The 17,598-nt window shown below is 38.6% G+C and overlaps 2 protein-coding genes across 10 annotated transcripts in view; one reads left to right on the forward strand and one right to left on the reverse strand.

Annotated features, from left to right (window-relative positions):
* Positions 1 to 7,360: 7,360 nt before the first annotated feature.
* SFR1 (SWI5 dependent homologous recombination repair protein 1) lies at positions 7,361 to 10,930 on the forward strand. Of its 4 annotated transcripts, none has more exons than XM_032313466.1 (4): positions 7,361 to 7,441; positions 8,211 to 8,332; positions 8,958 to 9,368; positions 10,625 to 10,930. In XM_032313466.1, the coding sequence occupies exons 2-4, from the start codon at positions 8,237 to 8,239 to the stop codon at positions 10,814 to 10,816; spliced, it is 699 nt and encodes a 232-aa protein (XP_032169357.1). In that variant the 5' UTR covers positions 7,361 to 7,441; positions 8,211 to 8,236; the 3' UTR covers positions 10,817 to 10,930. The 4 variants fall into 4 exon arrangements, with proteins under 4 accessions (XP_032169357.1, XP_032169356.1, XP_032169355.1 ...); XM_032313465.1 differs by having other exon boundaries at positions 7,398 to 7,816; XM_032313464.1 differs by having other exon boundaries at positions 7,398 to 7,623.
* A 2,273-nt stretch (positions 10,931 to 13,203) lies between these two features.
* Positions 13,204 to 17,598, reverse strand: part of CFAP43 (cilia and flagella associated protein 43) — a 102,866-nt gene continuing 98,471 nt past the window's right edge. For 5 of the 6 annotated variants that reach the window (XM_032312950.1, XM_032312949.1, XM_032312951.1 and 2 more), the window contains 3 exons: positions 15,815 to 15,895; positions 14,992 to 15,172; positions 13,204 to 14,762 (listed from right to left, as the gene is read on the reverse strand). In XM_032312950.1, coding sequence (XP_032168841.1) covers positions 14,596 to 14,762; positions 14,992 to 15,172; positions 15,815 to 15,895 — 429 coding nt within the window. In that variant the 3' untranslated portion in view covers positions 13,204 to 14,595. The remainder of the gene's footprint in view (positions 14,763 to 14,991; positions 15,173 to 15,814; positions 15,896 to 17,598) is intronic. The other variant, XM_032312948.1, reaches the window with a different exon arrangement.

Raw genomic sequence — 17,598 nt, forward strand, 5'->3', positions numbered from 1 at the left:
CTATGATGGTTCAACTTATGATTGCTCAGCTCTACCATGGTGCAAAAGCGATATGCATTCAGTAGAAACCATAAAAATAGAGACTCTTAAACTTACAGTTTTGAATTTTGATCTCTACTATGCAGTGACAGGGAACCCCAGCTCGCAGCCAGCCATGCAGCCATGAGGGTAAACAACTCCTACACTTAAAACTATTCTGTACCCATACAAATCTTCCCTTTTCAGTATTCTGTCTACCCTTTTCAGTATTCAGTAAATTAGATGAGATATCCAACATTTTATTATGAAGTAGATGACTTTGCCCAAGTGTAGGCTAATGTAAGTGTTCTGAACACATTTGATTCAGGCTAAGCTAAGCTAGGATATTTGGTAGTTTAGGTGTATTAAATGCATTTTTGACTTAATGATATTTTCACTTTACAGTGGGTTTATCAGGATGTAACTCCACCATAAGTAGAGGGAGATTTATATTCTCATTTGTCCACATAATTCTAAGCTGTAGTCTTTCAAACCTGTAATAATATGCTATTTTCACTCCCTAAAGTCAAGTCACTTCAGGTACCGGCTCACTACATCCACGGTTTGATATCAGTGAATTTTCTTTTTCTGAAATGAATTCTCTTCTTAAGAGTTTATTTTGGGAACTTAATCCCATTCTCAGCACAGAAGAATTCTATTTAGGTTGAAGGGATCAGCAAGTCTGATTCTTTCAAACTATAAACATGGAAATAGACATAGCAGATTACACTGGGGGGTAAAATTGGTTTGATTAGGATTGATTCATCCTGAAAATTAGTGACTGAAAATAAATTGTTATCCCTATAGACAGTTACTGGAATGAAACAAAGTTAGCTAAACAAACCTAAGGGAAACAGCTCTGAGTAAAGATAATATGTACTGGTGAAGCTGCTTTTTTAAAAAAGAGGAACATCTTGCCAAAGATTCAAACTCATTCCTTTTGGGGCAGCTTAATTGCACAAGCTTTATGTTAATTATTGTTATGTTAAAGATTTGGCATCTTTACAAAAATCTTAAACTTGTACGTGCAGGTTTAAAGTACCCTATTCCAGTGGCCCAGAGTTAGGCTAGGAAAGCATTTCAGATAATGGCAACCTACAGTAATGCTTTTTTTTTTTTTTTTTAAACCTATGGGCAGTTTATAATTTATAGTTTCATAGGAATTTGCTTAACAAATGTGGACGTGATTAGTTGCCTGCCTTCCAAAACCCAAGCCTATGTTCTTTGGTATCATGGTATGCTATCTACCCAATGACAGGCTTTCAAAAGTCTGAGAAGACCATGTTTTTTGATGAGTGTTATCCCTGCATTTGGTGTGAATTTCACTCACAGTAGATCTTTGGTAACATAGAAGTTGAGTTTTCAATATCCAGCATTCATAGAAAAGCATAGATTCACAAGTTATAACACAGTATAAGGAAGAGGGTAAGCAATGTGATGGAGGTAGACTAAACCATCATTCCCATGCACTGTGGACTACTGGAAAACAACTGAATGACCTTCTCTTGACTTAAGAATAAGATAAAAGGAAAGTCTGTAAATGGTTCTAAGGAAAGGATAATATGACTTACGATGTCACATCAAAAACTGAAAAATAACTGAGATACTATACTTGATAGCTGCTATAATAATAACCAGAGGGGCACGTAAGGGAAAATTTTGGGAGGTGGGAGGTTTGGGAAGTTTGAGTTAAAGGTATACATTGTCGAAGGATAAGTATTATCTGTCTTAATTTTGTGTTAAGGACATTTAAATAGCTGAGTGAAGTCCTGGAGGACCAGGTCAGTGTGAATGTACCCATGTTCTATGCTTCCTTCCCAAGATCTTATCCATGGGAAACACATATTTTCGCTATAAAAATATGGCAGTATCATTCGTCAGTTGAGGATCACCGGTATTATCATCAAGTTTCACACATTATTTTTTGGTGGCAACGGAGGGGTGACAGAGTGGAGAGTTGGGTAATGTTGATGTCACTGACAAGTTAGGCATGGTGTGGGGGACATGGGAGTGAGGGAGTCTTGGAGGTGCAGGAAAGAGGATCAAGGAAGAAAGGTCTTTGCTCAAGCCACCTCCCCCATCTTTGATTATGCCTCCCTAACGGATCCACCCTAGGGATTCCGATCTCTTGGTCAGGGGCTCTCTCTGCATTTGGAGGGTTTGGTACTGCTCATAAGGCCCATCATGAAAATCTAAGACATTTTTATGTTGCCTTTGGGAATGGTGGGAAAGGGGTGAAGCTTCAATCTTGCTGTCAGATCCTGAACTGGACCAGAAAATTCCTGATTATAGGCTGATTCACAGATTTTCTCTACTACTATGCTTATCATCAAAGTTGCCAAGGGGCTAGAAGAATATATGAAAAAAGATCAGTAGCATCCTAGAACATGGTAGAATTGTCTCTTCACTCCTTATTTTCCTGGTATCATGAGACATTCTTGCTTCTCCATCTAAAAGAAAGCTTTTATACTCTCAAGACTGAAACAATAATGAGAGTCAAGGGTAGAAAACTACACTGACTTCTCTGCCAGCACTTCAAACAGATTTCAATACTGTGAAATTATCTTGGGAGTTGTTATCTCTCAAACTTCAGGTAGTTAAGGATGATTATAAGACATGTTCTGTTGCTTAAGGATTTGCTGAAATCTAATGCCTTTTTTTCCCCAAATGAATGCAGCAGTGACATTTGAGTTAATTAAGGATCTGAGAAAGATGTCGCCTTTAGCTATACTTTTATTACCATTACCTTCCCACAGTCTAACTCCTGTGCCACGACCCTCCCTCCCACACACACCCTACCCCCTTCCTCACCATTATTAATCTAACCTGAATCACTCTATTCTTCTCCAAGAGAACACACCCCAGTGACAGCAATGAATCACAGATGCTCTTGCTCCTCTAGTCTCTAATAGACTTGACAAAATGCCAGGTCTAATAAAATAAAAGGACAGGAACACCAGGTGAAAGGAGCTCTTTAGGTTCTTGTTCAGTATATGACCCTCACTATTAGTTACCAGATAAGTTTTCTAGTTGCCCAGTGGTGGGCAAGTTTTTATTACCCAAATGCTATTGACCCTCCCATGTCTTCACACTCTAAGTAGCCATCCTACTCAGTAAGGCAACCTCTCAGGGATGCCTAGTAGCTAAGTTAAGGGCTCTTTCATCTTGAGGTTGAAAATAAAATTGCTTTTGCTTAATGTAGCTAGAGAGAATTAAACAGTTTACCCACAAAGGTCACACTTGGATTTAAAAAAAAGTCTTCAACAGTCTCTACAAATCAATCAATTATACGTTATAGAATTCCATAGGAGGTCTTTAAAGAAAAGAAATAGAAATAGTCTGTCAGTCATTTAAAGGGAAATGTATAAGATGACAACACTAAAACACATCTTCTTTACCATGGATAGGTCTGCAGGAGTTGAATTCATGGCAAGAGAAACATAGGGAGGTTTTTTGATTTTCAACTTATATAGAAATGTCAGAAGAAATATTGAAAGCCACTTAAGAGAATTTAGGAGAGTTTTTGTGAGTGTTATAAATTTGTATTAAATTTTGCTTAACTTGCCCTAATGAACATTATAAATCAACTTAAGCATGTGGATTTTATACAATACCTCACCCAATTAGATTTTAATCATGTTTTACAAATTTATATTTATATTTATTTATTTTTAAAAAGATTTTATTTATTTATTTGACAGAGAGAGAGAGAGATCACAAGTAGGCAGAGAGGCATATAGAGAGAGAGGGGGAAGCAGGCTCCCTGCTCCCTGCTGAGCAGAGAGCCCGATGTGGGGCTTGATCCCAGGATGTCCTGGCCGAAGGCAAAGGCTTAATCCACTGAGCCACCCAGGTGCCCCACAAATGTATACTTATATTTTTAGTTGTTAAAAAAAAATCTATGGATACTAGGTATATCTACATAATATAAAAATGGTATTAATACAGAAAAGTCAATGGAATGGAATTTAGGTCACTCTGAGATTACCGTTAAGATTTATAAAATAATGCTACACCTAAGAATTTTAAAATAAAGAAACCCAAAGCAATGAAATTTTAAATTGTGCCTTAACCATGGTGTGTGTGTGTGTGTGTGTGTGTGTGTGTGTGGTTTATATGGAGAAAGAGAGAAAGACTATTTTCTTCTTGTCATTAAAAAAGAATAAAAAAGCCTCATAAAGATTTTTAGGCCTATGTCATCATCCCACTGACAATAATCACAGACTAAGGAAAGAAACATTCACCACTCCCTAATGAATAACAAAGTAGCTAACAGTAGCCTTGGGTATTGGAGAAATTTAAAAACACAGGGAAAGCCTGCCTTAGGTTAATATTAATTACTATTATCATAGAATTCTATTGTTCAAATTGTTCTCTATGGTAGAATAAGGAGCCCTTGCCTTTTGGCTCTCTAGGGCAGTGTTTTTCCCACCCTGAAAAATTTCAAGTAACATACAATGTCCTTTTTCACAAACAACAAACTACTTACATAGATTTTGGGCACTTAAAGTCATGGAAGTGTTTGCGAGGCTTTATCTAAAGATAAAATGAAAACTGTATGAGGGCTATATTCCAGATTCCTTACACCAAGTCGAGAGTGGAAGCTATGTTTCCACTTGTGGATGTCACTGGAGTAAGTAAAATACAAACTTAAATGTGGGAAGATCATTCAGTTGTAACAACACATAGAAGCCAGAGATGTAGGTCAAAAAATGCACATTTCTAAAATACAGGTTTTTCTGAATAGTTATTCTGAAGTTCTTTGAAAATCTGGCCAAAACAATCCCATTTAATATAGCAGTTCACATAATAAGCAAGTCAGAACATCTGCCAGGCAAGATGTTGTTTTCCTTTATGCAGCCAGCAAAAACACAGCTCTAAGCTTGGGCTGTCCTGATAAAAGGATTTTGGAGCAGCTGATTTTAGAGAATCATAAAAACAACCCAACCTTATGCCCCAAGGTATAAGGAATATGCAGAGTCTGCATTGTGCTTCTAGTGTCAGGACAAATCAGTCTGCTCTTTTCAGCGTGAGTAACTGATGCCAATGGATGAGTTCAGGGAGAAATAAATGTACAGACAGACCTGTGGCTTGATGTGGTAACACTTGTGTCAGAAAATCATGAGTTTGGGGTACCTGGGTTGGTCATGGTTAAGTGTCTGCTTTTGGCTCCAGTCCTGGTTCCAGGTCCTGGGATCCAGCCCCTTCTGCCGGCTCCCTGCTCAACTGGTAGTCTGCTTCTCCCTCTGCCCCGGCCATTCCCTCTGCTTGTGTTCGTTCAGGTGGGTAAATAAAATCTTAAAAAAAGAAAAGAAAAGAAAAGAAAATCGTGAGTTCTCTCTTTCATTTTGTAAATTCCTTGAGGTTAATTTACTCAATTTTTTAAAATTTAGAAGGGGAATATATATTAATTATATATGGAGCCACCAAGTTTTCTGCTACTTTCAGCTTAAATTGTGTGGGGTTTTATGGATTACAGCATCTTTAAAAAATCTGGCCTTTTTTGGGGAGATAAAGCAGAAGGATAAAAGAATTACCATGCATACTGTTGTATCAATTAAGGAATGGTGAATATAGAAGCATTTATAAAATAACAATTATGGAGTGGGTCCTAAATATCTACTGCTGTTTTCCTTGCCCCTCATGAATTCTCATTTAATCCTCCAATCCCTAGGAGGTTGATATTATTATACCTGTTTTTACAGATGAGGAAACCCGGGCATAGAGACACTACTTGACAAAGCATATAAAATAATGGTGTCAGGATTCGAACCTGGGCAAATCGCCTCCAAGGTTTAGGTCCTTAATCACTGCACGGGGTTGTCTTCAGTTTCTCTGGATCTGACTACTTAGGGCTCAGTTAATTCCTCAGGGTCCTGGCACCTCTAAGCTATTAGCTCTTTGCAAAGAGACAGTATCAACGTTTAAAATGGACATTCAGGTCGTCTGGGTGGCTTAGTGGGTTAAAGCCTCTGCCTTCCGCTCAGGTCATGATCCCAGAGTTCTGGGATCGAGCCCCGCATCAGGCTCTCTGCTTGGGGGCAGCCTGCTTCCTCCTCTCTCTCTCTCTCTCTCTCTGCCTGCCTCTCTGCCTACTTGTGATCACTATCTGTCAAATAAAGGAATAAAATCTGAAAAAAAAAAAAAAGCCATTCATTAGGTTTTAAACACCAGCTCCTTAAAATTCCCAACTTCCAGGTGACTCAGAAATTACTAATTGTCGTTCCCCAAACCCAATGCTCCACCCGATTTATTTAACTTTGTTGTTGCACAGCAACAGAACATTGCTACCAGGAAGCGAGGTGTTTTTTTTTTTTTTTTTTTAACGTTTTATATTTAAAAGTAATCTCTACAGCTAAGGCGGGGCTCGAACTCAGCTCCCCCCGCCCCCTCCCCATCAAGACGTTCGCTCTGGCGACAGATCCGGCAGAGGCCCCGCGGGACGACGATTTTCGACGAAGGCGCTGCCCAGTATTCAGCAAGGGCTAGATCTGCCTCCAACATCAGGATTCTGGAAAAAACAGAAACAAACATCTGAATTCAGGACCAACACAATCTCATTCAGTGATTGGTCTGCTTCCTGTGTAGCCCAAAGGGGTTGGACCCAAATCTGACCAGACTTGAAGCCAAGCTACAGAATCTAAATGTGGGGGTAGATGCAGTAGAAAACCTGTGAGAGAAGCGCCGTTTGCACATCAGTGACTGGAGAAGAGCTCGACCCATCCGCCGGGCCTCTTGGAGCGATTTCTAACATGTCGGATTCTCTCAACAGGCCGCCTAAGCCAGCGCTCCCCTCTTTTGCGGTCTCTGCTTTACGAGAGTTTAGCGCCCTACATTTAACCCGGAGCCCGGTCTGCGGCTTCGGGTCCTGCCCGGTGTGAAGACGGAGGTTTCGTGTGGGGAGTGAGGACAAGAGACTAACGGCGGGGGGGAGGGGGCGGCAGCGAAGACAGGAAAACCTAGGGAAGGGGGAGGGGCACGCCCAGGCGTAGTTCACACACACAAAAACTAGGAAGGCAAGGCCTGGAAAGAGGAGGTGGGGGGGAAGCCGCGAAGAGAAGCGCAGCGCACTGAAAATCCACCCGTCTGGCGTTCAGTGACTCTGCCCCGGCCCGCCCCCAACGCGGCTGAGGCTCGCGGCCGCGCGCAGACAGCGCCGTTAACACTCCGCCGTGCTCCGCCCTTGGGCGGAGCAGAGCGGAAAACGTCAGTCCACCGGGCCAATCACGCGTCTCTACGGACCTCGCGTGACCCCGCTTGGCCTCCGCCTCCTCGCGGTCCCCGGAGGCCGCGCGTGCGGGCGCGCGCCGTCTCGCCGCTCTAGAGCGCCCAGCCCCGCGGAGCTGCGCGCGTCGGTCAATTCAGCCTATCGCGCGTCTCTTCCGCCTCTCGCGCGGTCCCGCCCCGCCGGGGCAGCGCGCAGGTTCTGTGCTCTGGGGATGGCGGAGGGTGGTGGAGTCTCGGTTAGTGACTGAATATCTGAGAGAGTGGGGCTGCTTCGGACGTCTGTGGTGGAGTCTAGTAGCGCTCCCTTTCTGCGGTCTGGGGGCGAGAGTGAGCTGGGGTCTCTGGAGGGCTAGTGTGGGTGTTCTGCAGTGGTGGGAGGTAGGAAGCAGCTCCCCTTCATACCCCATTACAGTGGACGCCTTTGAGGAAGACGGCTTAAGCCAACTCTTTTCTAGGGTCTCTTCGCCACTTAAACGACACACACGGGCGTATGCTTATCTGCGCTTGTGTTCCTTGTTCGTCAGGCCTGAGTGGTCATTGGCGCTAGTCACACAGCTTTGTAGGGTTTAAGGTACTGTGACAAGTCTGATGATGTTTTTCGAGTCAAGATTTCAGTTGTATTTCATTATAAAGCCGGCGTAACGAAATTAAAGAATTCCCGAAGAATTACAGAATTATTCTCGCTACCCCCAAATGGCGGATTTGAGGATATTTTGATAGATAAAACAAGTGTTTATGTGAAATGCTTATTTGTCCTGAAAAAACCAGGAGTCACGTGGACCAAGTCTTACTTAGGAAAGTAAACGGGAAGCTGCAAAAAGAGCAACAATGAATCACAACTAAGTGAAGTTGTTGCTGGCGTATTTGTGGATGTTATGTGTACAAGAGTAAAAAGTTCTTTCACAAAAACTTAATATATCGCCTTATCAGTTTTGTTTACATTCTGATTTTTTTTTTTTCCCTAGAGGTAGGCGAAGATTTCATTTCCAAGATGGAAAGCCCGTCCGACTCAGCTGTGACTTTACCTAGCACTCCACGGGCCTGCGCCAGCCCACCATCTCCCCGTACAAGCAGTTTAAGAAAACAAGTAAGAATATCTTACTTAGTTCTTTCGCTGGAGCTACTGTATTTCTACATATTGTGCCAGTAGTGGGTTTAATTCTACAAAAAAATGTCAGTTAACATAATGTGTAGATCAGTAAATAGATAACCGAACTATTAAATAATTTTAGGTCTTTATCCTAAAATAATCCCCGCCCCCTCCACTCCACCACCCCCCCCACGCCATTTTCATCTTGAATCAGTTATTTTCATTTCGTTTCGATCAGGTTACTACAAAATTCCAAATTGAGGACGTTTGAATCTGCAGTATTCTGAAGGTCTTTGGTGGAAGGGATCTAGGTCTTTTACTTAATTTGTAACTGAAATATTCATTAGCGTCAGGAATGTGCTAGTTGCTGAACAGATATTTGTGATGACAAGGATAGGGGTCTCAACACTGTTTTAGAAGGGTTCTGACGTTTCTAAAACAAAAATGAAATTAACAGGGCTTGCAGGAATTACATTTTGTGGCGGTTACTTCAGGTAAGTGGAGATACAAAGCCATCTAGTGGTGTCAACCACTTCTGTCAAATAAATACAAGGTTTTTATTATTAGTGGGTTTGTTTACACAGGAATGTTTTTCTTGATTAATGTTTTGTGCTTTTTTCAGCCTATGAGTGCAACACTTAGAGAACGATTGAGGAAAACTAGATCTTCATTTAATTCCCATTACAATGTGGTAAAACGTCTTAAAGTAGAGAATGAAGAAAACGATCAGACTTTTCCTGAGAAACCAGCATCTTCAACAGAAGAAAACTGTTTGGAACTTCAGGAAAATTTTAAACACAAAGATGGTGAATTCAAAGAAAGTACATATTTGAAAAATACCTTCAAGAATATCAGTGCGTGTGAATCTAAGTCTCTTGATACTGAGTCATGCAGTGATCTCCAGAGTGACTTTGTGAATGAGGAACTTCCCAAACAGGGATTAAATGAAGAAAGAACAAAATTGATGAAGCAGATTGAAGAGAAAGAAGACCTTCTTCGGAGGCTAAAACTGGTCAAAATGTATAGATCAAAGGTGAGAATAATTTCAGAACCACTTCTTAATATTTATTTTTAAATAAGCGATAGGAAAGTAATTTCAAAGAGAAAATATTTAAGCATAAGCAATAAGCCATACATTGAGAAACCTGGCTCCCAACAACTGTAACTCAAATGTAAGTCATAGATTTCGAGTAGAAGAGGCTCCTACACACCAGATACAACTTTAGAAAGTCCCGGCTCTCATTTAATATGCAGTTGAAGTTTTTCTCTCTAGTTTCCAGCCTGTAGCAATATTAGTATCAAATGATAGAATCAAGTACAGTGAGAACAAAAGTGACAGCTGCCAGTGAATGATTAAAAAAGCTAAAAATAGACCACAAAGTACAATAAAAAAAAATTTTTTTTAAAGATTTTATTTATTATTTATTTGACAGAGATCACAAGTAGGCAGAGAGGCAGGCAGAGAGGGGGAAGCAGGCTCCCTGCTGAGCAGAGAGCGGGATGCAGGGCTCAATCCCAGAAACCTGGGATCATGACCTGAGCTGAATGATGGCAGAGGCTTTTAACCCACTGGGCCACCCAGGAACCCCAATAAAAAATATTTTTAGTAATAGTCTGTGTTCTTCCAGCTTATTCAAATGTTCCAGGTACTTGATTTGATAAAACAACAAATACAAAGTAGGTTTTTAGATTTCATCTAGGCATTTGGGAGAAGATAACCTTTCCTGACCTGGGTTATTCATGTATATGTAGTGGCTCCTTCCCCAGCAGCGTGGTATAAATGGTGGAATATTAGATCTGATATGCTGTCTTGAATTTTTGGAATTTTTCTAAATCTAACTACCCGGGATTTATGAGATAGTTAGTGATGTTGGAAATACAAAGTTGAATATTTTGATTTATATTAATTGAATATTTTCATTTTTTAAAAGTATAGCTATAATACTACATATAATACATATGTACAATACATATAAAAAGTACATGTAATATAATGTTTTAATCTATATTGTTTCTTCTCTACATAGTTTTGCCCTATTTCTTGATTTGATTTGTCCCTGAGGGTAAAGATGGTCCAGAGGTTGGACCAAACAAAATAGCCATAGAACTCAATTTGAGTGTCATTGCAGTCATTCTACTTAAAACCGTCTTACTTTTTCCTGGGTAGAAGTCTCAATCCTGACCAAGTGTGTTACTCTTTAAACCTACGCATTTACTAATTTAAAAACTTTCATTAAGTTAAAATAGATGCTTAGCTAGGTATTGACCTATTTTTTTTTCCTCTTTTAGAATGACCTGTCTCAGTTACAGTTGTTAATACAGAAGTGGAGAAGCTGTAGCCAGCTGTTGCTTTATGAGTTGCAGTCAGCCATGTCTGCGGAGAACAGGAAACTCAGCCTTACTCAGTTGATAGACCACTATGGGTTAGACGATAAGTTGCTACACTATAACAGAAGTGAAGAAGAATTTATGGATGTTTAATTCATAATTATTTCCCCAGAATATTTTTGAGAATGGTAAGTTAAAAGATACTTAATACATTTTAAAAGGAAGGTAGAAACCATTATGTAAATATAAAATAAGATCTAAAATGAAAATTTAGTAGTCTGGATAAATTTACCGAAGAAAACTTCTTATTTAAAGAAATGTGAAAAAAAATTAAATCATGTTTAAAAAATAGTTTGGTCATTTCTGTAAGTCAATTTTAATATATTGTTTATTGTGGTAAAAATTCTATTTTTTTTAAGGTTTTATTTTAAATGTTAAAAAATAGTTCAGTCAGGTGAATGTCTAAACCTAAAGTGGTCTAAAAATGCCTGTCTCCTAAGTTTATGGACCGTGTTTCTATCCATTTACCACATACTTCCATCTGGATGGTGTAGCAGGTAATTAAACTTGTCCATATGTCATTTTATTCTTCCCTGTCTTTTCAAATTTGTTTATTCTTCATCTCATTTAGTGAAATGACCATCTACCTCTTAAAAGCAACATGTCCTCATCGCCCCCCTTCAAGGCATACAAGGTCCTTCACATTTATCATCCATTCAGTTCATAGTGACTCCTCAGCTAGAAAGCCACTTTCATAAGGCTGTGTTTCGGGCTGCTATTTTGTACAAAGTTTAGCTCTCCTTGTGGTTGTGCACAGAAATATGACCCAAGCTGGCTCAGTCTGAGAATTGGAATTGTGCTCAGGAAAAGAAACCCCATCTCTTTTTGTGGCTAAAGCTATTGTAGGCAAATTTGGAAGCACAAAAGCTGGTGTGCTAGAAGGATAGTATGTGCCCTTATTAAGAAAGGCAAAGATGTTAGATGGAGAGAACTTGGTGGATCAGTGGCTTCCTGGTTCCATCCTCTAGTCCTTCCTGAGGGCCTTCTGGATTTCTGCTTTTGGGTCCTGTTAAAGGCTAAAGCAGCTTTACTTACTTTAAAAAAATCCTGAAAGAAAGTACTTTTCTACTAGTAGATAAAGAGCCACTACCCTGAGGCCCCTCCTCCAAGCATACCCTGTTTTTGGCCCAGTCCCATCCCATGATCTAACAAATCAATATTTGACCTAGCAGGACATTAAGATGGCTGCTTTTGCATCCATTCTAATTGTTAGTGTCCATGCTGGTACTACTCTTCCCCCTTGCCAAACATTCCCCTCTTACCATACACAAATTCCTACCTTCTAGACAGTGGTATTGTCATTAGATGCCATGAACCCAAGAGGACTGACCCAGGCCTAACATGGGCCTCTGACCCTGAGATTTCTAGATGGGTATCCCTAGGAAGCTGTGCTGTTGGGAGCCTATCAGCCTCCACTGCTGCTTGCTGCATAGCTAGAAGGTGTAAATGTGGCATGGGAAGTGGTTTCCCTAGTGATGGTGCTGGTATTTGGTTGCAGCTACTTATTGTTGATTAGCACATCCCTGGAGTCACCCTCACATGTCCACTTGGAGGAATTATAGCATCAGTGGGACTCGAGTTCTGGGAAAGTTGGGGAGAGCAGTTGGGGACATAGTAATGGACATTTCCAAAGCACTGACTGGGTGCTAAGGGCTCTAGCAGCACAGTGGACACTCCTGCAACAGGAGATGGTTCATGGAACATGGATCAGGCTTTCGGGAAAGTTTAATGCTCAAGATGCCCATGAGGCAGGACCCTTTTTAATATAATTTCTGTTGAATTTCACCTCTATTTAATGGGATGCATTTGTTTTAAAAATAACTGGATACTATATTTTTATTCACAAAAATGAAGACTACCACTTAGCAACTGCTTTGTGCCAGTTTACAAATTATGTTAATCATTTGAGTATTAAAATTATTGGCATCCCAATTTTAAAGATGAGAAAATTTAAGATAGTTACTTAATAACTAGATAGTTATTTAAAGCTCAAGTGGCAGAGCCAGGATTTGAAACCAAGCAACCCAGCAAGAGAGCTCTATTAAGAACCATGCTATATTTGACCCAGTTAATTATCTTACTATTTAATATAATTTAAAGAAGTATAAAAATACAATTGCTGTTAGTTCAGCAGAAGCTGAGAGGAATCAGTACCATGGACAGTATCAAGAGTGAGTTGGTGTGAATGACCCAGGTGCCCTTCCAGAACCAACCCCCGAAACCAGAAGATATCTTCTGTTGAAAAGTGCTGCTAGTAGAATATAGCTTGCAGACCAAGAGATTTCTGCTAACCTCCACTCTATCCATGTCTCAAAGCAAAAAGCTTGAATTGTCAGAGTCTCCCAGGGTAGCCACTAAGAAATAGAAATTACATAGGCTGTTAATAGGGTGGTGGGGTTATGGACATTGGGGAGGGTATGTGCTATGGTGAATGCTGTGAAATGTGTAAACCTGGCGATTCACAGACCTGTACCCCTGGGGCCAATAATACATTATATGTTTATAAAAAAGTTTAAAAAAATTACATAGGCTGTTAAGATCTAGGAATCCACGGAGAAATTTGTGGCATTGACTATTAGCAAATGGAGCCTAATAAGGCAACCAATCCTGGTCATCTGGAATTTATATCACTAGAAAAAATGGAGAGGAAAAAAACACCTAGCAGAATCTTGATTGACTCAAACCAGCAGGACAGAGAACTTTGATGATCTCATCCTAAGTACAAAGCATTTGTACTCTTCACACACTTCACCCTTGGGTCCAGGCTCCCACCCCCAACAATCACCTTCTCAAAGATAATTTTGAAGGATCCAAGATGTAGAGAATGTTACCAGTGGGCACTTGTCTGCTGAATCAGCCAAATTGACTACTTGAGGAGTCATTCTGGTACTAAGGAGGGCCATCAAAAGTGATGTTGGGCCTATCACTTCTCTTACATTCCCATCCAGCACTTATCAGTATATGGGGGATCAATCATGGTACTACCTGAGCAGTCTCTAGAATATTTTAAATCTCTTAAAGATTTTTTTTTCTAAATAGAAGCTTTTTTATGATAATAGCTCTCTTGCTTTACCTACACCTACACACACTGAATATGCTGTTGCAGATTACACTTAACATTTATTTCACAAATTTCAGAAGAATGAGACCATGACATGTGAAAAGATTGTAAGGACTGGTCAATGAACCTGATGGTATCATCTTGGAATGTAGCAGTTCACAGGCTATGGAAGGGGGAAGCAGTTTTCTGAGCATTTAATCTTTTCATTGTTTAATTATCATCATGTATTACAAAGAATATGCAATGTAGAAGACTATGTTATGTTTATGCAGAAAAAATATGTTGTACTTTTCAAATGATTTAAGGCTTAGTAAAAGGAAATGGTTCACTTTGTTCTCATTGCTAGAATTGGGAAGAAGTGTCCTGAGAAATGTCCTAAATGTTCTGAGAAATTTTTTTCTGCTGAAGAAAACTTGAGAAATATAGAAAAAAATATAAAAGTCATCCATTAACTCTTAAGTTTTCTGGTAATTTTATAAAATTAGAAATGCCAGGAGTAGCGAAGAATTTTTTGTCTTTATGACAAAAACTAAGACTATATGAGTAAGAGAGACATACATACATCTTGAATATTTTCAGTTAATTCCTGAATGAAAACAATTCATGATATTTTACACGTTCATACAAGACACATTTTTATAACGATTAAGGTTAAAATGAAATAATTTGCTATTAAAAATATGCAACTAAGAAGCAGCTCTCCTTAAATTTCCTGATATGGGGGAAAAAGAAATCATTTTAATAAAATCATTTTAATAAAATGAAATTATTTTTTAAATGATTGATTGCCTTGTGTTTCCCACCAGCATTTTTATATTTGAACAAGAGCAGGGAATGTTTTCATCCTTAATCGTTCAACTTCAGCCTGCAGTATTGAAATCTGTTCAGCTTGTTGTTTTGCAATTTTTGTTAGCTTTTGGTGTTGCATCATGTTTTCATATCGTTCTTTGGCAATCTTTTCACAAGTCAGTTTAGACCCTACCCCAAAAATGAAGAAGGAAAGAATTAGTTGGATTATCATCTATACTTTCAAATTATAGAAATAGAATTCAGAATCAATTAAATATTTGGAAGAAATGCTGGTAGCTTTATAACTACTAACCAGATTTCAGGAATAGTGATTACTATTTTTTTGAATAATTTTTTTTATTATTTTATATTAGTCACCAAAGAGACTGACAATTGAATAAAGAAAAAATATTCTTACCTATTGCATTACAGATGTCTTTTCTCTCTGAGACAGCTACCAATTCTTCTCGTAAATTGCAGCTTAGAGTATAATTTGCTACATCTTTTTGATTGCTGTATCTTCCCAGTTTTTTTAGTAGTTTTTTGCAATTTTCCACATTCTTTTTGTGGGTCTGAGATTTTGTTCCCATGACACCCCACAAAAATAATTTAAAAAAAAAGTATTTTTACAAAGATTATTTTTTTAACTTAAATTCATTATCATCAAGATACCATCTTATCCCCATATCCCTATTGCCTAACATAATGCTTGAACATAGTAGTTAACTAAATTGTTTAAAGATAGAATGGTATTTTAATATGACATTTTAGAAAAAATCTTGTATATTCTTAAAAATGAGAGATTAAAAAAATAGAAAGCCTTGAGATTACTTTGTTTCCATCTTATATATGTTATACAAGCTAAACTGAGCATTTCTTTCTTTTTTTTTTAAACTGAGCATTTCTTAAGCAGTAATGAAAAAACAAAGGCTTTACAAAGCCAAAGAAAGACTATCAACACTTCTGTTACATAAATCACAACTTAATGTAAAATTAGAAATTCATGTATACTCAGATATCTCCCAAGGGATTAATTCTAATAGTAAAAGAAGTACTTCAGTCTACCATACTTGTTATGGTTGCAAAGATACTATTTTAGGACCTCTAATTAGATCCTGATTGTCAATAGTGCACCACGGTTTTATTAGGTTCTGTCTGAATACATGACTTGGAATACTATTACTTTGTTCAAATAATTCACAACTGTTGGGATTATAATGAACAATATCTTTGAGACCTACCTTCTCTAAAACAGCAATGGTTTGCTCCATTATTCCAATCTGAATGGCAATCAGAGTCTCATAGTTTGGTTCATTTAGGTACTTGGAGAAGAAAAAGACCCCCAAAAATATGTAAGATACTTTACTCTTTCAATAGACAACTTTATAAAACATTCTTAGTTTTCAAAGTTACCATTACCATAAAAATTATCTAAGATTGATTTGACTTTCATGCCATAATGTTTACTTGCATTTAGCTATTGATACACTTACTTGTATTTTAATAATCACAAATGCCTAGAGTTTATTTTCTCATTTATTCAACTCCCCAAATATTTATTAAGTGTCTCATTTGAACCCTATATTAATACTGTTCTAGTTAAAGATACTAAGGGAGAAACAAAGATAGATAATATGACTTTAGCTTTCAAAAAAAAAAAAAAAGCATGTAGATATGATTAGTTGCCAGAAAATATGTAAAATGACATGCAAATTCAAAGGTGGTTTGGAAAAGGATGCGGTTTTTCTGGACTAGGAAAATCCAGAGGCTTTGAGAGCAGGTGGCATTTAAACTAGACCTTGAAAAATAGACTTGGGATGTGAAAAATGTAAGGAAAGATTTTAGATTGAAGAACCAGTAAGGAGCAAAGGCACAGAGGTAAAATCTGAGAAAATATTAATCAGTTTGTTTTGAGAATACTAATGTGAGGAACAGTGGGAATGAATTTGAAAAGTTAGTTGAAGGATGCAGATCACCCACCTAAAAATTTCATAATTCATTTGCTAGGTAAGAGGTTGCAGTTTAAAATGTTTGAGCTGAGTAATAAGGTTATCAGGGCTGAACATCAGTATTAATCTGGTAGCAACATATAGTACAGATAAGTAAGAGTCCAAAGGTCAAGAGACCAGATAAGAGGGTTTTGTTTGTTTGTTTGTTTGTTTGTTTTTGTAAAAGTTTATTTTTTTTAGTGATCTCTACACTCAACTTGGGGCTTGAACTTATGACCCTGAGATCTAGAGCTGCATATTATTCCAACTAAGCCAGCCAGGTGCCCCCAGCTGGATTATTATACAATAGGCTAAATCATGGAAAAGAAAAACTGAGCCAGGCTAATGGCAGTGGGGTCAAAGAATGAGGGAATAAGCAGATAAACTAGGCAAGACTTGGAAGATGGGAGAGGGGAAAAAGATGACTACAACTATAAGCCTGAGTAAGGGGTTGAAAAGAACAGAAATAAGCACATTAAGAAGGGTTGGTGTTGGGAAAAGGGAATGTAGAAATAGAGCTTGAGGGAGATCAGGAACAGAGAATTTGGATCAGTCTTTTAGAAGTGATCACTGAAGTTAGAAAAATTGACATTAAAGGAGAGGGCATGGAAGGAAACAGAGCAAAAGGCAGGATCATAAAGGATAGTTATATTTAAGAGTTAGGGGGCACCAGGGTGGCATAGTCAGTTGAACATCTGACTCAGGTAGTGATCTCTGGGTTGTGAGATTAAGCCCCAAGTGGGGCTCCCCACTCTGCAGGGTCTGCTTGAGATTCTTTCTCCCTCTCCCCCTCCCACTTGTCCCCTCTTTCTCTCTTAAATAAATAAATAACTCTTTAAAAAGGGGTGGGGTGTTAGAAGCAAAAGAAAATTCAGTAAAAGAGGCAGAGTGGCCTGACATGTTGGAAGAAAAATAGCAGAAAACAGGATTGATAAAAGTCAGAGAGTTGGGCAATTAAGGTGGTCAAATGCTACCAAGAGTTGAGGAATGGTGATGACTGGAGCTGAGACCACTAGATTTGACAATTAGGAAATCCT

Source organism: Mustela erminea, chromosome 14, assembly GCF_009829155.1.
Source record: "Mustela erminea isolate mMusErm1 chromosome 14, mMusErm1.Pri, whole genome shotgun sequence".
NCBI lineage: Eukaryota > Metazoa > Chordata > Mammalia > Carnivora > Mustelidae > Mustela > Mustela erminea.